Source organism: Haliaeetus leucocephalus, unplaced genomic scaffold, assembly GCF_000737465.1.
Source record: "Haliaeetus leucocephalus isolate CR32 unplaced genomic scaffold, Haliaeetus_leucocephalus-4.0 Scaffold0, whole genome shotgun sequence".
Lineage (NCBI taxonomy): Eukaryota > Metazoa > Chordata > Aves > Accipitriformes > Accipitridae > Haliaeetus > Haliaeetus leucocephalus.
Window position 1 is genome coordinate 10,927,784 of NW_010972436.1, and position 23,483 is coordinate 10,951,266.

General features: G+C 41.6%; 1 protein-coding gene across 1 annotated transcript in view; it reads left to right on the plus strand.

The window, feature by feature from the left end:
* Positions 1 to 23,483, plus strand: part of LOC104840362 (sickle tail protein homolog) — a 103,430-nt gene that overhangs the window by 71,399 nt on the left and 8,548 nt on the right. The window contains exon 3 of the mRNA XM_010581296.1: positions 13,424 to 13,619. Within this exon, the coding sequence (XP_010579598.1) occupies positions 13,424 to 13,619 (196 nt within the window). The remainder of the gene's footprint in view (positions 1 to 13,423; positions 13,620 to 23,483) is intronic.

Below are 23,483 nucleotides of genomic sequence, written 5' to 3' on the forward strand. Positions count from 1 at the left end.
GTACCTTTCTCATTACAAAAAAGACTGGCTCCTGAAATTAGTTTTTCTCCATGTAACACCCCATCCTGCTCATACTTGCCGTTAGTGAGGCTCTGCAACCATTCCGTTAGCTGCATGCTGTGTCTCAGCCCCAGTTTCCACTCTCTTCCTTGGCCTCTAACATTTGCCACTTTTTGCCAGAGGAAATTACTTATGCTCTACTGTTGATTTTCTCCATATTACTTTTATATGCCTACCTGCCTGTATTAATCTGTTTCTTTGTATGCCAGTCCAATATGGACAAGAGTTGGTACCTCTTGTATTCTGGCTATTTGCTTTCACAACTCAGGAAGATTTAACACTAGTTTCAACAGGAGCTGCTCTGCTCTGAGGGTATTTGGTAACAGGGAGTGGAAGTCGCTGTGGTTCTTCCAGCTCACTGGGGCAGGCTCACCTTTTCTAGGTTGTCCTTGTGCTGTTCAAGCTGGTCAAGTACTGTTCATTCAAGCTAGCTAAGAATCTGTGCTTTCATATACGGGAATGAAATCACAGGCTCTGTAAAACTCCGTTTAGGAGGAGGCATGGGATCCTATCTGCTGGCCAGCAGAGGTTGCTCAGAGCATGTTAGTTGAGTGTTCTGCACTCTACAGCTCTTTATTTCTTAGTAAGTCAAGTCCAGGGTTTTTTATTCTGTGGGATTTGCTCCAACATCCTGTTTCTCCCCTCATGCTGGGTATTTGCTCTGATGTCTCACCTCTCTGGAACAATGACAGAGTTGGCGAGGGAAGTAGGAGATGGGGGATTGTCTCAGGAACCTGTCCCTGGGGCGGTCGAGATTGCAGCCCTTACTGCATTTGGAAATTGCAAAGCTCTCCTTGAATTCATTTCCCATCATTGTGGACTATATATATCCACATGCATGCCCACAGATCGAAAAAAAATAATATTCCCCTACAATCTAGGAGGAAAGGAAGAAATAGATCATTATTGTTTTCCCTCTTTAAATACCCTTGAGGTCATCAGAGTGCTGATGAAGGCATCAGTGTGGTGTTGAGTTTGGAAAGGAATATAGAAAGTTAAGAAATATTTTGGAAAGTTCCAAAGGAAGCCATGCTTCAGGTTTGGATTCAGACCCAAATGTCTTCAAATTTCATTCATAATAAGGTCTTTACGTGGGCTGCAGTAATGGTCTGGGTTATATTTCTTCTATATTGGCATGTCTGGATCTTCTTTAGTTGATCTGAAGTTTGCTATATAACACTGTGGAGGCCTCATTTGCCTCCTTGTGCTACCTTATGCAGGAATCAGTAAAGCCTGCTGCTGCACTGCTGTTGTGGTTCTGTATTTGTGTGTGGTTCATTTTTTCCTACAAGACTGCGTTTATTCAGAGAACACTAAGTTAATCCTGCATCACATCCGAATGATTTCAGATCAACTCCCGTAAGAGGAGAGAAAGACTTCTGGATCTAGGTGGACTAGTTTTATATATTTTAACTGCAAATCCTCATCCATCTACTTGCTTTAAAATTAAAATAAATACCATGTTATGGGAAGAGGAGGGGAAGAGGTAAGGATACAGACAACATTTTCCCTGGGTTGAGGGTGGGAAGCGTTGCTGGTTTTGTCAAGCATCCTCATTTCCTTACCTGCCCTTAGGTCAGAATTGATGTTTCACTTCCTTTGGGAGTAGGAAAGTCCAGAGAAAAGCAAGGCAGTTGTAATTCCCCATGAGGTGACAGGGTTTGAGGAAACCAAGTAGCTCGAATTGATCCTATGCAATGGCTTTAGGGAGGGTGACTGTTGCACTCTTTTAATGCTGCCATTGTGCAGAGTAATGTCCCTTCCAAAGCATGGTCTTGATGTGTAATGATGCCTGAATGTCAAGCAAACATGCAGCATGAATTTTCCTTTGGAAGTCTCATGTATTTGGCATTGAGATGGGATTTAGACAATCCATAACTTTTTTCTTTTTAATCAGGAGAATAGTTTAATCAAAGGGCAAATAGGACTTCTCAGGGTTGCATGTGTGGGGTGGTGACATTATAAAAACATAAAAAACCCTAATACAGTTTCAGTATTACTGAGACACTAGCAACAGACTGTTTTGTCTTTGTGGTTTGGAATTGGAATTTATCCAGTTGTTGCCGGAAGGCTACATTTAATTTGTACTGTGTTTGCATAAATAGCTTATTTGTAAAAATCACATTTTACTTTAACAATTCTAAATGATGCATTTATCATAGGGAGAAAAATGATCTTTTGTTCTCTTTAAATAAAATGGTACTGCCCTTCCAAAGTATCCAGTCGACAAAACCATGAAAAATCGTAGCATACTTATATGTTACTTATCTCATCCCCAGAATCAGCTCGCATATGCTCATATCCTCTGGGTTTGTAAAATTCAAAAGATTCTTTGAATTACTCTCTTAATTATGATGTTGGCATTATAATTACTTGCTAAATAAGATTCTTTAACAATGACGTCCTTGTTAACAAAGCAGTTGCATTTCTGTGCCTGGTGTGAATAGCTGCATGCTCTGAATGGGGCAGCAGCGGTTGTCCGTTGTCGTGGGAGCCTGACTCTGGCTAAAGGAGGAATCGATTGCTCAGAGAAGGTTGTTTAGACCCCTATACAAAATCTCTTTTACCTCCACCCTGCAGGCAAATGAAGATTAAGGGAAATATAGGACCTCCACCTATAAGGACTCAAACAGCAGTAGGCAATTTCCCCTCCAATTTGCATCTCATTCATGTGGGAATGAGGGAGGGGAAAAGAAGTGTGGGGTTTTTTGGCCCTTAAACCCCTTTTAGCACATTTTCACTTCTGTATGCTTTAAGAGCAGATGTAGAATAGTAAAGAGAGATGTGATTGGAGAATACCTTTTAATCATACCATAGTTTATCTCTTATTCTTTCTAAATTTGTGGTCAATCACGATTAATACAGTATTTCTAATTTCTGCTTGAAGGATTCCATGTCTCTGTAGTAAGTGTGAAACCAACAGAGAAGTGTAATGACTGCTGCTAACTCCAGCCAAGAGTTGTATCATTTCTTAGGAAGAATGCATATTTTGCCATTTCTTGTCAGATATGGTTGCTAGACATATATTTGAGTCTGTGTGGCTCAACTCTCTGCCACTAACTCTTATATTAGAAGAACATTCTCAATTTCTTTGACACACCACCACACGTAGCACATCCAAACTGAGTCCAGCAAGGGTCCTGAGAATATTGCATATTAAGTATTGATAGAGCATATTGTTCCTTGGCACGTGTACCTTTCCTTCGTTAGTGCCTCTTCTCTCTCCTCTCCTCTCCTCTCCTCTCTTCTCCTCTCCTCTTCTCTTCTTTTACTCAGTATACTTTCAGTATGTGCAGGTTATTCTTTTTTAATTTCTACAGTTCTCCTCCTTTTCCTGTTAACAATTATCTCTCCCCCTCCCCTTCTTTTCTCTCTTTGATCCACAGGTTTTGCAGTGCATGTTGGTCTCCCTTCATTCAGAACTTGACATTCAAAGGTACTTGATGAAAATTGAATCCTCTCAGAGAGTTAGTACTGTACTTTCTTTTTTCTGCACCCTGCTGTGGATTGAGTTTGTTGCCCTTTAATCGTGTGTGTCTTACTTCACAACTAGCGTTCTCTAATAAATATGGTTCTGCATGCTTTTCGCCTCTGTATTTCACAGCAGTGAAGTGTCATTCATATAGATTAATTGCATATGGGAGTGTGATGCATGTGCATCCTTTGACGATCTCTTAATTCTGACTTTTCCTTTAATGGCATGATAGACGTGAAGTACACACTCCTGTCTTAGATGCTTTGAAATCCACCAAAATTCAGTGGGAGGTCCTAGATAAATAAGTGTTCCCTACCAGCTGTCCCAATTCTAACTTTATTTATGTATTTACACACACTTGGAACTGGCTTAAGGGGTAAAAGTCGTGCTGCAAAGTTAAGGACAGCTCTGTGGGCACAGGAGTAAATATTTTTGTATCTGACGTGGAAAAAAGCTTAGTTCTGCAACTTGCAAAATGATCTTGTATGTACACAGTGCGCCTGTGAAGTCACCTGTATCTCACCTTTCTTCCTATTGAGCTCCTCTTCCATTTCTGTATGGCTTGTAATACCATATAGAATGGATGTCTGCTACAGTTACTTTTTTTCCCCACCCAGGCAGTGCCTGCGCACATGCCTTTTAAATACATACGTAAAAGGTGCCTCTGCATGGTTTCTACTGCAGTCAAAAGTGTGATCACAAAAGCACCAAGACAGTACATGCTGCAAGCAAGGAACGAGGCCTTGGAGCATGCAGAGTGCACAGCCGCTTATTTGCACCTGATTTGTCACTTCCCGGGCTCGTTTTGTTTCCACTTACAGGATTTAAGTAGGCCAATAAACATGCCGACCACAGGGAAGGGTGGGAGAGGCAGAGGTGTGGAGAGCAGTAAGGCTTCTCCCTCCTTTGCCAAGGAGATGGCCTCGAGGGAGGGAAAAAGGAGCGAAGGGGTAGGGTGGCAAGTTGGAAGAGAGGAGCAGGAGAAGCCCCTCTCTTCCACGGCATCTCTCTTGCAGCAGCCCCCTAGCTCTCCCCAGGCGCCAGAGCCATAAGCTCTGATAACCGCTTCATCAGACCTTTACTTCCATGAGGAAAGGCTAAAAATAAGTCCCCGGCATGGGTGTGCTTCTGCCGGAGGCAGCTCAGCCTCCCGCTCGCTTTTCCTGGGTGTTTGTTCTTGCTGGGGGCTGGCAGCACCCACCGGCTGCGGCCGGGGCCCACACAGAGGGCAGCTCACACCCTGCCCCAAAAACCTCGCTCCCTCCCACCAGCCTTCGTGTCGATGGCTCTTTTTTCGGTTGTTTTTAAAATAGCGTGTTAATTGAGAACTCCTTCTTAGCTTGTAGAAACACAGAAAAACAGGTTTTTCCAGGACCGCCGCATCGTGTTCCTTTGCTTTGGGAAACAGACACCACAAAAACAGACCCTCCTCCTATTTTCCTTAGGGACATGTGTGGGAGAACAGGGATGGGTAGATAATCATTTTCTTGAATCAGAACACACTATCCCCTAGGTACATTTAGGCATCTGGTATGTATTCTTTTTTCTGTGCCCCCCCCCCCCCCCCCCCTTTTTTGCTTGGGGTTTTAAGCATGTAAAGATCTTTCCCCTTTAATCAGCATAATGACAGTTTTTGTTTAAATCATCCCTTTTAATCTTCAGAGTTCTCATGACGGTTTTAGGGATTGTGTAGGTAGGAGTTACCTCACCCGCTGCTGATGAAACGCAGCCATCTCCCGGATGGAACAAGGGGTCATGCTGGCTCGTGAATGCTTCACAGTAGGGTTTTTGGGAGGGAAAAGAGAAATAGCTTCCAACTGAAACTGCCATAAGATTTTAATTAAGACAAATGTTGATGTCCAGGCTGGAATTTATGGATAACTTATTTAAACAAAGTAATAATAAACTGAAGCTATGGTGCAAGAATATGACAAAGACTGTGAAAGAACGAGTTTTGCTGTGAGCAAAATTGGTGGAGCCATAGAAGACTTTGCAGGGAAAAATAGTGAGGTGATCCGACACTTTTTAAATTTGGCTATCATGTATAAATAAATACGTCATATTACAAAGCATTAGAATAAAGCAGAGAGTTATATGATTTTATTTTAAAATGAAAGATTTCTTTCATTCAGTGTGATTTTTGCTTATTACCAATGGGTGACTATTAGTTTTGTCTACCATTTTACTTCAGTTTCTACCCTAAAATCTCAGGCTGGCAGTTGTAGGAAGAGAAAACCTTGGATTTGGACAGAAACATACTGAGAAATATTTTTATACTTTTACATGGATGGCTTGGGTTTTTCTGATATTTCACATACTCCAAAGAGATGCCACAGCATGTTGCATATTTCAGTCTGGACTTGTCTGGACCAATTAAGCTGCTCTTAGACAGGCTGCTGAGTTCCTTAGGGCAACATTTTCAAATGCAAGTTCCTCCAATTAAACATCTGAATAAGAGGTCTGGCAGAGTAAGTGCTGAGCACCTACAGCTTTTATTGCTTCTATTGGATATCTTTACTGTAAACACACAGCTTTCCTGAAAAACAGGCTTCAATTTATCTAGGTGCTTACAGTTAGAAACCAAAGTTTGAAAATGTTACTTCATGTCAGTCATTTATAACAGAGTTTCTTGAAAAAGTTTTTCTGCTAAGTCTGTGGATCACCCTGCTGAAGAATGAGCCGTGGTCCTGCGGAGGGTGAGCAGGAGTTGGCAGCCTGTGGATGTCCTGCTTGGTGATTCACAGCTCTTGGGATTAAAAGAAATGGGGTTTGGCAGCTTGCCACAGCAGGGAGCATGCAGCTGACCACCAACAGGAGCTAGCAAGGCTCCTGGGAAAACGTGCAGATTTTTAGGATTATTTGAATATCATTCCAACCTAAAAATATGACAGATAAATTCTGACACATCATTAGGCATGTTTTTTTCCACTAGGTGGAAGAAACTGGGGTCACCATCAGCAAATACAAGGAGTGGTGATAAAGATCCTTTCGTAAGCAGAGAGGAGTTTTGCCTTCAGATAAATTCATAGAACTGAGTAGAATAACCGCTCGGCGTGGCGTCCTGACCCCGCCATAGCGATGGGCTCTGGTAACGCGTGGCTGTGACTGAGCATTACCAGGTTTTAATGCAGCACCTTCCTGTGGCAGCTGGTGCCACTGGCTGAGTTATCTTCCCCTCCTCGTTCACAGTGGCGGGGAAGGGGAACGGTTCCTTTTACCTTACTTGGGAAAATTCTTCTGGGTCTGTTTCTGCCTTTCCTCAGAGCATGAAAAATTCTGCACCAGGGCTGTACCTCAGGTTCACATACACTGAATTCATTGCTTTGCTTAATTACCGCGCTGCAGGCAGCCCAGGGAGGACTCTGTGATTTGTGCTCTGCTTGCGTTACTCCTGTGGTGAGCATGGTGAGCTCAGGCTTTCCTCAGGACCGCCGGCGGCAGGAGGAGGCCAGTAGCACCACAGCCAAAGGGGAGCTCGGGCAGCATCCAGCGCAGAACATGCCTCAAAGTCAGGGAGGCTGACCAGGCAAGTGGGGTACCTTGGTTCAGTGCTAGGGATGGTGGGCAACCATGGCTCAGGCACTGTGTCTCTCCTTATCAAGGAGGAAAGACTTCTGGCCATTCGTACCATAGAAATTAATATCGCCACCAAACTGAGACTGCTTGTGAGCAAGGACCGGCTTTGTAAGTCGTTGTCATTGATTCAACAGAAAACAGTGAAATGTTTGTGTTTGAAATACAGAAACAAAAGCCAGAGACATCCACTAGCCCATGAGCAGGCATCGGAGAATAGTGTAAATAACTCCAACAGAGTCTGCACGGTGTCGAGTGGGCAGTTGCCCTCCTGCTCTCTTCAGCTCTTGAGAGCACGGATGCTGGCGTGCGCCTGCTCCTGGCATGTTACCATTTCCAACTGATGGTGTCTGAAAGGAAGATGCCATAGATTTTTGCATCTCATAATGGCGAAATAACACACAGAGAAAAGCGAGCGAGTCATGAAAGGTGGTTTTATGTTGCGTACAGCTGCTGAATCATCTCCCTGCTCCCAATTCCCCCAGTGAGAGAGAGTATCCAAATGCACCCGTTGCACAGATGTAATATGAACTTTAGTTTATACAGACATGTATAAGCAATTAACTTTTCTGAGAAAGTGCTATGGAAAACATTGTTACAATAAATGTTTAAAAATAAGAACATGTGGGTAGTATTCGCTTTCTCTCCAACAGCAGTATGCCACTAATATTATGTCCAGACAAGTAAAACCCTGTAGCTGTGATAATATAGGACCCCAAAGACTCTGTATCTTTGGAAAAAGCAGATCCTTCCTTCAGACAACCATAATTTGGATCTGACACAAATGTGAGGAAGAAATATTATTGTTGCAGTAATAAGAGCTCATGTGCTGTGACAATATTTCAGAATTAATAAACTCATCATACATTAAACACAGCCTGTTTATATGCATATCTGCAGTCTGTCACATATCCTGTAGCCATCTTCAGCACAAGTCACAGGACAAATAGTTTACTTGAAGGTCAAGAAGAGCAGGTTTCCATTTTTCTTTTATTTTTTCTTCTTTATTTGAAATGTCAAGAAGACTCTCAAATTATTTTTTTTTGTTTTGCCTATGCTAAGTATGTTCTTTAGAACATATGATTGGAAAGAGTTATTTTACTAGCACTGTATTATTTTTGATGTCTTTGTTTACCGTTTGTACACTGCCAGGAGTGCTAGCAACTTTGAAGATATGTATGATAAGATTCTTCTCTTGAAGAGATAAGTTTCTGTCAAGATAAAGGCTAAGGAAGTTCCTGGAGACAGGAAATAAGAAGTGTGAATAGATCAAGAGATGAAATTAAATCCTTCTTCAGGTCATGGGGTTTTTTTCTTAGCTCTTTTTTTGTTTATGAAAACGTGTGAAGCAAATTTGCAGGAGAGATTTTTAAAAAGGAAAGGAAGTAAAAAAGGTATCAGTTATATAGATTAGCATGGAAAATAACTGGAAATGAGCACAGAAGGACGTTATGAAGAGCAGAGCCATAAAACTGGGTAGAACAAAAGGGTGAGAGGATTAGTGGGGGCAAATGTGAGCAGAGGACCAGAGGCAGAAGCATGCACGGAACTTAAAGAATATCTCTGGTGCCCCGTGATTGCTCATTACATTGGCATCTCTGCAGTATTTCACTTTTCCTTATTCAGGTGACTTCTGATTTCATGCCTAATTATTTGAAATTTTATTGCATTCAAAGAGCCTTGCACTTTTTTTGCTTTTTTTTTTTTCTGAGGCAGTAGAAGAAGTAAAGCAGATATGTTAGAAGTTCATACTTTGGATAAGCTGTAACAGACAGACATCAGTTGTGAGGCATGATTAACCACAGTTTTAATTCTTGATCAAATCCAAGAGTAGTTGGAAGATACTGGATCTTCTGTAACGGCTACCTCCATGTGTTATACTTAAATATATACCCTGAAAATGTATACTCAGGTTATAGATCCATGTAAATAGAATAGTGTATCCTAAATAAAACAGTAATCTCAAAGCACTATGTAATTTTATGTAAGTTTTCACCAGAAGTGTTCATCCTTGTTTTTGCCTTTCCTTTCTGCTGAGCTTCTTACCCAGAACTAGCGTAGCAAGATCTTTTATCAGAGAAGTCCTCAAGGAGGTTCAGCTTTACTCAGCTGGCTGAAAAATCAAGCCTATTGCACAAAGAAACACGCAGGGGTCTGTCTCCTAACATATAGCTGTGGGGGGAAGACCATGGCTGACTGAGGAAATTGTAACCTAACTAGTATTGGCACAGGGGAAAAGAGAGAGAGACCCGCTGCCTAGTTCTGAACCTTCTGTTTTCTGGCAACGATCCCAGCGGTGTGGCTTGGAAAGTGCTGGTGTTTCCTTGGTTTCGTGTGCCTGTGTGGAGTATCTGCTTACAGATGTTTTACTTTTGGATAGTGCTACTCCGTAGTGGGCATGTCTTGAGTTTTCTTCTCTGTTAGGTGTTATGGATTTTGCCCTTTGCTAGCAGATACATTAAAAAGGCAGCCACCCAGGCACAGCGATGTCCCTGTTCATTGCTTTCACTGGATTTATGCAACAGGCAGCTACAGTGCCATCTGGACTCTCATAGCAGCAGTCTACACTGTGACTCTAGTTGGGTCCTGAAACATGGGCTATATGGTGAACATTTATTTTCACCTGCATGCCAGTTCCTGAAAAGCACTTAAAGCGACACTTCCTGAAATATTATTTTAAGCTTTTGAACATTTTTTATATATGTTAGTGAACATTCTATGGAAAAAAAAAATATGGTATGACTTACTAAGTATTTCTTTGCCATCTGTCTTATTTATCTTATTTGATGTTGGAATCAACAGACTGAATAATTATTACGGGGGTTGGATAATGCTGAAGGTTTCTGCCCTGCTTTCTTCAACCATCTGTACAAGTCCTTGTAGGTTATGGCTCCATAAATGTTGCTTATCCTCTCCCCACTTCATGGGTTGGTTTTCCTAAGAAGTGCTGCCTAGGAATCAACTTGATTATTAAGTAGTGTCAAGCCTAGTGCTCGTTGCCAATAACAAAAATGCTTTCCTATCAGGTATGCACTCATATCTCTTCAGCTTCTTGAATAGCCACTGTTGTTGCTGTGTTCGAGGATTTTTTTATAATCTGTTTAAAATTCAGAATTGCTCCTGAAATGCAATGTTTACACGAGTTGAGCATGACAAATAGCTTGAAGCTTTTCATAAACAGTATGTGTATATATGGTGGATCTCATTAATAGCTTGCATTGGTTTTACATTTGTATTACTCCACTTACTAGAGTGGAACTACTATGGATTTGCAGTGGTGTATGTTAAGAGGAGAACTGGGCTTCACGTCTGAGCAGAATCCATGAAGTGCCTCTGCCTTGCTTCAGAAGGCTCTGGTATGCCTCTTGGGGCTGCAGTATTTAAGGTGAGGAATGAGGGCTGCCAAAAGAAGTCTTTTTTAGTGTGGTGGGTTGACCTTGGCTAGATACCAGGTGCCTGCCAAGCTGCTCTATCACTCCCCTCCTCAGCAGGACAGTGAGAGGAGAAAATAAGATGGAAAAAAAACCTCGTGGGTCAAGATAAAGGCAGTTTAATGAAGTAAAAGCAAAGGCTGCGTGTGGAAGCAAAGGAAAACAAAAGATTTATTCTCTACTTCCCATCAACAGGCAATGTCCAGCCACTTCCCGGGAAGTAGTGCTTTAGTACACCTAGCAGTTGCTCCGGAAGACAAACATCATAATAAGGAATGCTCCTCTTCCTCCTCCTTTCTCTTAGCTTTTGTTGCTGCACAGATGTCCGATGGTATGGAATATCTGTTTGGTCAGTTTGGGTCAGCTGTCCCAGCTATGTCCCCTCCCAAGATCTTGCCCACCCGCAGCGTGAGGGGGGGAATGTTGGAGAGACAGCCTTGATGCTGTGCCAGCACTGCTCAGCAGTAGCCAAAACACTGGTGTGTTATCAACACCTTTCTAGCTACCAATACAGAACACAGCTCTATAAGGTCTGCTGTGAGGAAAATTAACTCCATCTCAGCCAGACCCAATACATTTAGTCACAGTAGTGATGGCATTATCATCCAGGGGGATCTGAGTTGCTGTATGTTAGGTTCTAACGAATTGCCCCAGCAACAACAGAACACAAGAAACACAACATGGCTGAGGTTGGCTCCATCTGCGCATTGACAGGACATGCTGGGCAACTGCACAGCTAAAGCTGTGCCTGTTACTTCTGCTAATGAAGTATCGCCTTACTGCTTAAATATGCACCTGTTCACATGTGTCAATATATATGTCAATATACATGCAACTGCCTGTCTCACATGAAATCCGGGGATTCAAATGAAAGAGAAACAAAAATAAGCAAAAGCAAAGCAAAATAAGCTTGATTCATATTAGCAGAATATTTTTTTCTTAAAGAAACAAAAGCAAGCCCCTTCCCAACAAACTCTGAAGTTAAGGACCTTTTGCAGGTTGATTTTGTTGCTTATTTTTGCATCATGTTTTATTTTTAGTTATGGTTTTCTAGAAAGTGAGAATTATTTGCCTTCTAGCTCCCTATTAATGGATACATACAGATAAGTTATTAATCAGTACAAGGAACTACAAAGCTGTAATGACTTGGCTTGGTAGTACTTCTGTAGTATGCCTGTGTAAATAAAATACTTTAGCAGTGATGGTTCCCAAGCCATTTTGGAAAGCTGAATGAAGAAGTACTGACTAATCAATTTTTTTCTCTGTGTTTGCAGGTCACTTGTCACCTCTCTAAGTTTTCAGGCACAATTCCCTGTATTGACAACCTGCAGACTAGTGCTGACCATGTCAGAGACACTTCAAAGCATACTTTAGTTTGCTGAGAACAAATGTTGTTAGCTTTAAGTCCTGCAAAAATTCAACGCTCTTGAACAATTTCACTGTGCGACATTGGATAATACCTAATATTTTAATATTAGCATTTCGAAAGTGAAAAGTTCTGGAGGGTTTAGCTTTCTTGTGAGGTATTTCTAATTTACTGTAGTTTGTGAGCAACTGCACAACTTGGCCACAACAGGCCTTTATAGCCAGCTAATGAAAATCTGATAAATGTTAAAGTTCTTCATACATTCAAGGTCACAGAAGGAATATTATGTGATGCATGCTATTGCTGAAATGAGCTCACCTCGTTTCACTTGAAAAACCACTGAAGGAACCAGATGTCAGCAAGATAAGTCATCTTGGCTTTCCAGAAAGAAGCAAAATCTTTTCTGGATCTTGACAGCATCTTCAAACCTAGAGTTGAAGTTGGTTTTAATACAGAGGATTTTTAACGTACTAGTATCTGACCTTAAATGATAGGGAAGAGGAAAGCACATATGTTTTATGACATCTTGTGCCTGGTGCTGATTATAGGCCTTTATAAAGTTCATATTTACATACTGGATTTGGGACAGAGTAAGCTTGCTTTGCTTTGAATTTCTTCTTGTACAGTGTCTGTTCCAGTTTGTTGTGATACAGAGTTTGCATGAGAGACTGGAAAAATTATTCTTCCAAAGTAATAGTAACGTGTAGTTGAGGGAGTTTCAGTAAACAGTATTGCGTATACTTCTTAAAGCAACCCCTTTGTAGAAAGCACTTACAATGTCACTTATAGTTAGCAAAAAAATGTTCAGGACATTGCATCCCCTACTGAGTGTGTTTTTATTAGGCAGATCTTACAAGGAAGAGTCAGTAGAAGTGCATAAATAAAACCATTTCTCTCCTCTCCTGAGAGAGTTGGCTTTTTCCAGATACAGTGTTTAGCTATTTACTAGTGTGATTGCCTAGTAAAAATCATAGTTTATTTGGTCAGTTAATGAAGACATTTCTGATTTATGCTGATGCAACAAAAAGTAGAATAATTGTTTGTGATTTCAGCCAGAAATGTTGGATGGCTATTTTGACTTTGCTGCATGACCTGTACCTTTCGTAGATGGCACAGCAGAATGTACCAAGATCGATAGCTTACAACTACATCACAGTGTTTCTTTTCAGAGGATTTTTCTTAGTGGACTTTTCAACCTAAGAGTGTATATGTGTGTGTGTGTGGACATGCCTATGCTATAGTGGTTGTTTGAGCAGCAAGGAATGGCATTACCATACATCTCCTCACACATGTCTTATCCTCAGGGCCTTGTTAGCAACAAAATTTGCAATGTGGATGTACAACCATAAAACCGTAGCAGAATACCCAAGGACACTGTTTTCCTTAATAACCTACACAGAAGTGACCTTCAGCATACCAGTATTTGAAGAAGTTTGGACTTCTTCCTTCTTCTCTTTGTTTTTTTCCCCTCCATATTCCAGTTTCAGTAGACCAATAACAAAATACTCTGTTTTGCAGACAAGAAGCCCAAAGCTGTCCCAGAGCCCACAGCCCAATTTGGGTGACCAGACAGAACACCTCTCTGAAGCATCTGCCGATTCCTTAGAGGCCATGTCCGAAGGCGATTCTCCAACCCCCTTTTCGAGGGGCAGCCGCACGCGGGCAAGTCTTCCCGTGGTGCGGTCGGCAAACCAAACGAAGGAAAGATCACTGGGTAAGACCCTACTTCAGTCCTTCTCCTCTCTGCTCTTAGCCTGTGTTTTCCATTTGTGCATTTAAAACAGCTTTTAAATAGTTTGGAGTTAAAAAAGTAAAGACTTTGGTAGCACACTGGTTTTAACGTCAGGTTGTTCTTGCTTAGTACGGGGTAATAAGTAACTTGGGGGAGTGGTGAAATTATTTTCATAAGATCTGAAAGTGTGCTGAGAACATGGTAGGCAAGCAGAAAGACGCAGACCCTGACATGAAATGCTGATTAATGGTTAAAACCCAATATTGCAAATACTTTTTGCCAAGCCTGCACACGAATGTGGCAGTGAACTTACTACAAGATTGCACCCTCATTTTCAGACAGGAGACAGGCTTTTTCACTTCATCATCTCTTCAAAGCCAGACCTAGCTGGAAGAAACCTAGAGATATTACAGCCTGACAGATCCAGGTCTTAATGAAAAGGTTTGGTATTTGCGCGGCGGTAGCTTTCCAGGCAGAGGATTTGAACGGATATGCTGACGGAGATGCCCTTTACTTCGGGGCAGTGCCCTTCCATCTGCGCAGTGACACGGGTGATATGTCAGCACAGGTGGACGGCTCTGCTTCCCGCGTTCTTCCCATATCTCAGGGTTGAATTAAGCCCAGCTGTGAACCAGAGCTCCTTTTATGATGGTGGATTTTGTCCCAGAGACTCTGCTCTCAGCTGATGGATGGTAAAGGCTGTTTTTTTGAGGAAAGACACCAGAGGGCACTTAAACTGCTGTGAGAAGGCAGCGTAACTTGCATGTGGACTGCTGAAGAAGGCAGGTTTTGCTCAGAGGTAATAAACTGAAATGCTGCTTTCCTGTAGACTCATCTCCCAACATACAGAGTGACATAAACCGAAGGCTGGGCTCTAAATCATACCATGCTTGTAAGCTTGTCATGGTGTTTTACTCATTCCTCAACAATCTAAGACAGTTTCTGTCAAGAGTATTATGATATCCAACAAACACAACAAATGAGAAGAAAACAGAGCCTAAAGGGGTCCCTGCTGCCCCCGGAGCTGGCAAGTGCAGAGCAGTGGGACTGCGGACAAGGGGCTGATCCCTGCCCGTTGTCAGCTCATGGAGTAGCACTGCTGACGTCCCAAAGCCTGTTGGGCCACCACTATGTCAGGCTCTTTGGGGAGAAATTTTGAAGACTCCAAGCCGGACAAGACTGTTTGGTTTAGAGGTGTTGTTAAGAGCAAGTGTGTAGCACATGTGTGTTTACTATACATGGAGGGGATTCATCTCTGCCTATATGTCACTGCTGGCTAGGGCGTCCTCAGAATGGCTTGCTTCACCCTGAGATTTTCTGGAAAACATGTATTTGCTTCAATGTGATGTCAAGTGGATCGGGCCTTTGCAGGTCCCTGTGCAACTTGCAGTCCAGCCTCACCACATGGGTTTCGGCTGGCACTCAGCAATTATCCCAGGACACGTAGGGTATCTCAGCTCTGAACTTCTGTTTTGGATGTGAGCTGAGAACTGATAAACAGCTTTCGGAAAGCTTTTTGTTGGCATCAAAGGGAGTGGCCTGCTACGCACCACTGCTTTGCAGTGTTTTCTTCCCCAAAAGCTGCGCTTGAAACAGCTTTCTCATTGTTAGTGTGTACCTCTGAAAAGAATACAACAGCCCTGTTTCTGGAAAAGACTTAAGTGCTCAATACCACGAATAAACCTGGTGATAGGAACATAGGAAGGGCCCCAATGGATTAGACCAAGAGTCTACCTGACCCCTTATTTTGCCTCCAAGAGGGACCATAGGCAGCTAGTCTAGGCAAAAGTAAGAACAGGGTAAGTATGTTGTACCTATGATCATTTCTCCAAGTACTCTGCCAGCCTCAAGCTATCTTCAGCTTAGGGATTTCCTGGTTATGGTTTCTGTCTGTATAATAACCCTCAAGAGATGTCTCCTCCAGGTATTTGTTCAGTCTCCCTTTGAACCCATGTAAATTTTTCACATCCGCAACAGTGCAGCTGTGACTTTGGCAGCAAGTTCCTGTTGGTCTACTGCCCAGCCATTGCTTTTCTCTTGCTTTGTTTTGTATTTGCTTATCTACTCTAAGTTATGCCCCCTTGTCCTTGTGTTGGAAGTGACAGCAGACATTAGATCGCTATCTGCTCCCCCTGGGCCATATCTGATTTTGTAGGCCTGTCATTTCCCTCAGGTCATCTCTTCTCCAGGCTGAGAAGTGCTGCTGTAATTACTTGTTCCTCATCCAGAAACCACCCTGGACATTTGATTAGCATGTTGCCCTTCTTTGCACTTTTTCCAGTTCGACAGCATCTTTGCTGAGATGAGAGGACCAGAAGCTCACCGTTAAGTAGTCCACTCTTAAACCCTTTTTTAAGCATCTGTTGCATATACTGAAATGTGTTGTCCGGGTCCTACTGGAGGACAGTCCCATGAATATGTACCCTTTTATTTGACGGCCAGGATTTCAGACCCTGCAAGGCACCCTGTCTCAGCCTGTCTTTCATATACTAGAGACAAGACCCTGGCTTATCCCAGCGTGATCAGACAAAATGCAGAGGGCGGGGGGAAAGGAAACAATGTAATATGAAGCATTTCAGCTGAGAGTTTTTAGATTTGAAACTGGGGCAAAACAAGCCTTTTCTTTCCTGTATTGCAGGAAGTGTCACAGCTATGTGTGTGGCTTAAGGGACCATCATACCAGCCAAATAGGAGGTAATATGTTGTCACCACCCCACAATCTGTAATTTTCAGGATGTTCCAGGAACTATTAATAGCAGATAGTTTGTTTTAAAAGATATTCTAAAAATGATTCTAAAATAGTTCAGTTTTAGGTTACTATTCTTCAATGTATTTCTTTTACAATAATGTCCTTTTCAGTGTTTTCCGCCAGTGTTTGCTAACAGCACCATGAGCAATGTTCTGAAATTTTACTTTTGAGAGTCTTTGCAGACTGTGGCCCTGTTAGGACTGTTTTTACTTCCAGCAGTACAAGGGGAGTGTTTATTTTTAAAAAAACAGGAAACTGTTTATAACTTCAATTTTAAAGGCATCATGAAAATATTTCTGTTCACATGATTTTAAACAAGTTATGTATAATCACCTCTCTTTCCATCTCTACTAGTTTTTTAAATTTAATCTAATTTAAATACAAATTATGTTTTGATCCTCAGCCAACATAATTTCAGTGAGGAAAATGACCAACTTTTGTGATTTTTTATTAATTTTACATTTAATATCTCAATGCCATCGTTTTAAAAACCTGATGTTTCTTTTTGAAATTCTAGTTCCTCTGTAGGTTCCTATTTTACTGACTACATATGAGTCAGTTTGGTTTTAAATTGTGGTCTGAATTAACATGGAGCCTGAGAAGGAATAGTGGTAATGCATTTTGGCTACTCCAACATCATGGTTTTGTCAGTCAGGACTAATCTAATAGGACATGGTATTCTGACTAATCTAATAGGACATGGTATTCATGTGGAGTCGACCCAGAAAACAGTATTCCAATTGTGGGCCCATTTAAAATTTCAGCCACAGCTTTCGAAACGAAGGTCTTTCTTGGCTAAGAGGTCCATCAGAAATCGGCACTTGTCTCATCAATCTGCAGCCTGGAGACAAAGTGAGATATTAAAATAAATTAATTCACTGTGCAAGAGAAAATTAAATGTATTTTAAAATATCTCTTTGAAAGCTGGGAGTTTTTCCAGTGTGATAACTGTGGGAAAAAATTATCTAGCAAAACTGTCAGAGCGAGAATCAGCTGAAATCTGGAAAGTGCTCAAAAGCTTTCAACAAACTTCACTTGCAATTTGCCTGGAGGAAGCAGAACCTGACAAGCGCCCAGCGAGGTTACGCCAGCAGCCAGCCTGTGCCCGTGCTGCAGCTCATTGCTGTTGCTGCTCTGGTACCTCCGCAACGAAATGAAGACTGACAAATATTTTCACTTGTAGTCTCTCAGGTGGCACATCTGTACAAACGATGGGCCCGATCCTTTGTAAGGGCAGGTGCCAGCATCCTTTGCGATGACTGAGCGGTTGGGGCAGTTGATGCGATCGGTCGCAGCCCCGAAGGGCAGGTCGCGCAGGCTGTACGTGCAGGGTTGGATTAAGGAAGAATATGGTACAAGGAGGGATTTCCATAAATGCACAAGGATTTGGGCTTGAGAAGTCACTGAGGAGGATGGAACTTTATGGGTTGAGAGTTGCAAGCACCTTCTCTGGGTGTCCCAGCCAGGGTGCCCAGTCACTCCAGTCCAGATGAAGAAGGGCCACAGGATGACCAGGCTCCTTGCCGGTAAACCTGTGCCTAAAATTAGGTGGCATGGAAAGGCCTCTGCAGGAATGTCTGATCCTGCCAACATTTGCATTTTATTTGCCTTTGGAGGGATTACTTATAGGAGTAAAATTACACAAACGCTTAAGGATTGGCATGGGGAGGGTCTGAAACAATCACAGAGTATTCTGAATGTTATTTGTTAGCCCCTCAACCCCAAGTTTAACAGGCACAGATTTTAGTGTTTGATTAATTAGGTTGCTGCCACCTTCCATGGAAATGCTGTTACTGATTATAATAGTAACACCTGGATCTTTTGTAGCATTTCTTGCAGGTGTTTCTCAAAGCCTGTTAAAAGCAAAGTCAGTGCTGTAATTACAGTTTTACACATAGGAAAACTTATGCAGAGAGAGGGATAGTGACTTGGTTGCTGTCACCCAGCATTAGAAATAACTCTCCATACATGTGTATGCAGTGCACTGTAAGACTGACACAGAAAAATATAAATGCTAAAGGTAGACTTGGTGGTAATTAATTGTTATTTACTATTTATGAGCTAGGAATTAAAATAGGCATGTTAAATCAGGCAGAAGATTTGTGAATGGCCATAGACTTTTTAAGAGAAGTTTGTGATTTGTTAGCAGTGGCACTGCCCTCTCTGATTCCCTACAGCATGATTCAAGCCTAATGAAGTCAGCAGGATCTTCGGTTTAATTTGTGAGAGAGGAGCTCCCTGGGAACTGCATTTCAAGTTAAGGCTGAGTATAGCTTTAATGTGTTCAGTCATCTTAAAGAAATTTTCCCTATCTTGTCTTTTTACAGTGTATGCAAAGCAGCCAACATGCAAAAAGGTCATGCAAATATTTGCTCTCATGGTCAGATACATTAACATGAGCTGGCAGGTCTATTGGAAAAACAGCCTGAGACAACTAGTACCAATTATTGAATTGAAACACAGACCCTAGGAAATTATAATATTCAAAGGTAACAGCAGTTTTGCTGTCCAGCTTTTCTAGACTTTATCTTCTTTCACATTTCTTCAAATTATAGCTGAAGTTTTTGGACGTGGAAAGAAAAAACCCCCACACCTTTTATGTGAAATATTTTGCATCAAAAGAGCAAAGGAAGGTAAAGAATCATATCGACATAGTGCTGAGAGCTTTTTCTGTTTCATTTATTGTTCTTACATGGTTTGTGAAATATAGCTATATGGAAGAGTGAAATATGGGCCTTCCCAGGCTAGCACTTGTGCACTCAATTATTGTTTACTTGACAGATTCTTCCTCCTATAAGAGAATATCCTGTGTGTACCTGAAAAAAAAAATGCTTCCAAGAACCAAGATCTTATTTAGTACATACTGTCTCAACAGAAGCACTGCCACTAAAAAGCTGATAAGCAGTATATTTTAGATGCTGTGTCACACTGGAGCTGAATTTGACTCTATTGCAACAGGCTGTATCAGCATGGATCCAATGGGTTCATTGCAGTGATACTGGGGTAGAAGGTGTGCAGTGTGCTAAATAAAATGATTAGCTATGCAAGTCTGTATCTGTCACTGCTGTTAAATGTTTTTTGAATGCAATCTTTATTATTTATTTGCAGTGCAGTAATACTAAATGACCTCAACTAAAAATGGGACCTCACTGTGTTGGGTAACATACACAGTGAGAAAATACTCCTATTGCAGGACCTTGCAACATGAATAAACCAGAATGAAAAGTGGTGAAGATAAAGGGAGAGGTAGAGTAATTAGGGTCCAAAGTGATAAACTGAATAAAGCTGTGTCAAGGTGGCAGTGGCTTTCCTCTTTACCCCAAATCATGCCTGCACAGAAGGTACAATGTCTTCATCCTGCTCTACCACCACTTCGTACTCTGATGTAGCAGCAGCAGTTTGGGCTTTCAGCATTTGGTGTCTGCTGGAAGAGGGATTTGGCAGCTGGAATAGCTTGTACAGGCCAAACTACCCTTCAGAGGAAAGGTAGAAGGCCAGATGGAGCTGTCCCATGAGTTGTATCTGGCACAGGAGCTATCACTTGGACAAATTTGATCTAATTTTCATGTTAGGTAAAATTTGTAAGTCTACCTCTAATACAGTAAGTCACAAAAACACCAGACCCTTCCGTGTGCACATGGGCATGCAAAGAAAAAAAGTGTATTGCGATTCCATGCATTGCAAGAAGTGCAAGATTTTGGCCAGAGAAGCATAGTACTAGCCTGTCCCTCAGCACAGCGTATTTAGGATTTGCTGCCAGTGCTGACAGCAAGTCCCTGAATGAGGACAGCTCTTGGATTTAGTCACTGCTGCCAATACTGCTTATATATTTAGGTAGTGATTCTAATGCATAGTTACTACGCTGGGCCTGAGTTCAGATTTCTGTTCTCAAAGTGAAATACTGTCATCTCTGTGGTATCATATAAGGCTGTCTCTTGTTTTTGTTCTCATTCTCTATCTCTGGTCTGCCTTTTTGCCTGTAGAGTAGCCCGATTTAAACAGGATAAGAGGATAATCACTGCATCAGAGGCTTGTTGATAGCCTGCTGATTAGGGTACTCTCTTGGGACAATAGGGGCAGTGGTCTGAGCAACTCTCAAGATGGGAGCCCTTCTGGATAAATTTTTAACTACTCAACTGTTTCATAAAAGACAGGCACTTGGTACCATTGCTTCTACCCAGTTACCTTCTTTGATGAATTGACCATCTGTGGGTATGAGGGCAGAGCAGTGGATGTTGTTTATCTTTGCTTTAACAAGGCCTTTCACATGGCTCTCATAGCTTTCTTGTAGCCACATGGGGAGATATGGGTAGCCTTCAGAGAGAGTAGGGCTTAATAATTTAAAGTCTAAGTGGCAGCTGGTTTTCAGTGGTCTTCCCCAGCAGTAAACTCTGGGACTAGTACTTTTTAACATCAGCAACCTGGCTGTTGGGATGGAATAAAACATCAGCAGGGTCAAGTCTGACACCAAGTTTGGGAGAGCCTTTAATATGCTGAAGGGACAGCCGGCCACTCACTGAGACCCCAGTGAGCCAGAGGAATGGGCTAGCAGGAATTTCACAAAGCTCCACAGAGGGAAGTGCAGTCTTTCAGCAGGGACAGAATAGTCCTGTGCAACAACATAGGCAGGGCTTGGGAGCAGCTTTGCAGAAAGGACTTAGGGTCTGACAACAAGGTGACTATGTGTTAGCAGCGTGTCCTTGCAGCAGTGAAAACTGCATACCTGGCTATAGGAAAAAAATTTAGCCAGCAGATCAAGGAAAGTGATTATTCCCCTCTTCTCAGCATTTGTGAGGTTTTCCATGGAGCATTATGTCCAGTTTTGGCTCCCCAGTACAAAAGAGATAATGATAAACTGGAGTGCGCCCAGCAAATGGCCTCTTGGCATTCTTCTCCTTAACCATGCTATAACTAAGGTCACAGGTCCAAGATCCTGTTTAATGTAGGCCTTAATGACTTAACAAAAAGTCAAGCTGCCCGTTAGAGCCCATGTAGGTGGATTTCTGGTGTGACGCTGTAACCAGCTGTGCTTTTACATGCTGATGGCTCAACCCCTAAACTTGCTACTGACAGTAGTGAGCTCTTTAGAAATGAAATAACATCAGAAGTATTGAGAATTCCTAAGTGAATACAGAAAATGTGGTAGATGGAGCAAGACTACAAAGTTATGCATGGCTTACGTGTCTTTAATGCTCCATGGCTATGGAGTATTAAAATGGTCACATTCTGCCCTTGGAACGCATCACTTCTACATGGTTTAGTACTAAAAACAGGGTTTGTAAAAATAGTCACCAGTCAAGTAATGTGTGTTTGATACAGCTGATTTATATAGGAAGGAAATACAACTGGGTAAGATTGATCTCTCTGTGTTTATTCAAGAGGAAGAATACATATTCCAAGAAATTTAATTGAGGTTCTCTTGTCTTTTTGCTATTGCCCCTTTAAAAGTTACTAACAAAAATGCCCCTGTGTAAAATACTTGCTTACAGTGTCCATAAATGCTTAACATGTCTACGTAGTCTTTGGCAGACACATCCTCTGAAATTGTACTAGTCAGCGTGGTACCTTTGGCTGGGAGACAGCTGGCCGTGGCTTACTGGCTTCTTCAGAGGTCAGGGGCTCAGCTTCTGGTGGGCCAAAGCAGTGCAGCTGCAAGACCCTGCGTAGGCATGTTCTGTGCCTGTCCCTGTGTAGTTCTCTGATTGTACTATGCTAAATTGGTGAATGTGAACTGGAGTAAATGCAGCATGGCAGAGGCTTTGGGCCCTCTGAAAAATAGCTCTGGTACACATGAAATTTCTACTTCATCTTACTGAGTTGTTCAGTTGTCATTTTTTTATATTTTGTCAGTAAGTATCATAGGATTTTTGTATTCTTCCAGGTTTACTGGCATTGTTTTGTCGGTTAGGGATATGAAAAAGTCATCTTGCTGGTCAGTTGGGCTATTCTGGCAAGAGCAAGGCTATAGATGCGATTATTGTCCAAAAGTCATCCTGCCAGAACATTGTTTTCCACTGGGGAACTGGGTTAAACTGAAATGTTCCCTCAGACTCTCTAGATGATGGAAGTAACTGTCTACACTTGATGGACTTGCTGACATAGGTATATGGACAAAGTTGTCTTTTGGCAATAGGCTATTTCACAGATTTTATCTGCAATCAGATAGGACAAATACCAGTTTTTCTTTAGGTAAAAAAAGTTGTCCATTTTCTTTTTTTGGTTTTTGTTTTTTCTTCTTAGCCAGCTAAGTGTATCCGTTTGTAGAAAAGTGCTAGTATTTGAGTGACAGTTAAAGCTTTTTATTTCTCATAACACTTTGGTATAAATTTTATGTAACTACTGAATTTTCCATGTGTTTTTTCATTACATAACAAATTTATGGCAGAATTACAGCAAGTCACTGTATACAGCAGAAAAGGATGAAATAGCAGTAAGAATTACTACTGGACTAAATTAAACAGTTCCTGTTTTCACTGAAATTGTTATCAAACAACTTAATACCTTGAGCAAAACTCTTCAGGCTATTCTGGAAAAAAAATATAAAATAAGTAATTGTTTTTATTTCATTAAAAGATCTATGTTTTGATTCTCTTAGTACTTGAAGACAGCTAAGGATACTTACAGACATTTTGTGAATCTGGAGGACAGGGATTAGCTAATGGCAGCCAGTACGAGAGCTTCAGGCTGGAAATACAAGGATCATGGCAATGACAGTCTAGTTGAAACTGTGTGTGGTAAAATAGGAGAGTCAAGTCTTGAGGGTGTGGAAAGTGAGAACTGCATATTGAGGAATTTCTTCCACACTGCAAGAGTTGTTACTGTAATAAACTTGTGTCTACATAACTTTTGCAGAATTTGGTAATAAGGACACCAACTATGTGTTATCTCTCTTTATCTGATAGCCAGGGGTGGGGAGGGGAGGGCAGGCAGAGCAGAGAACAATATGGGCCCATGCCACCTTTACAGTCTTATTTATTACAATTTTGTCAAATAAAAATCAAAGAAAAATTGGAGGTATCTTGGCATTTTGATTAAAAAAAAAAAATTGTAAATTAGATTTTGAGGAAATGCTTGGCTGTTTTTACTGTGATACCCTC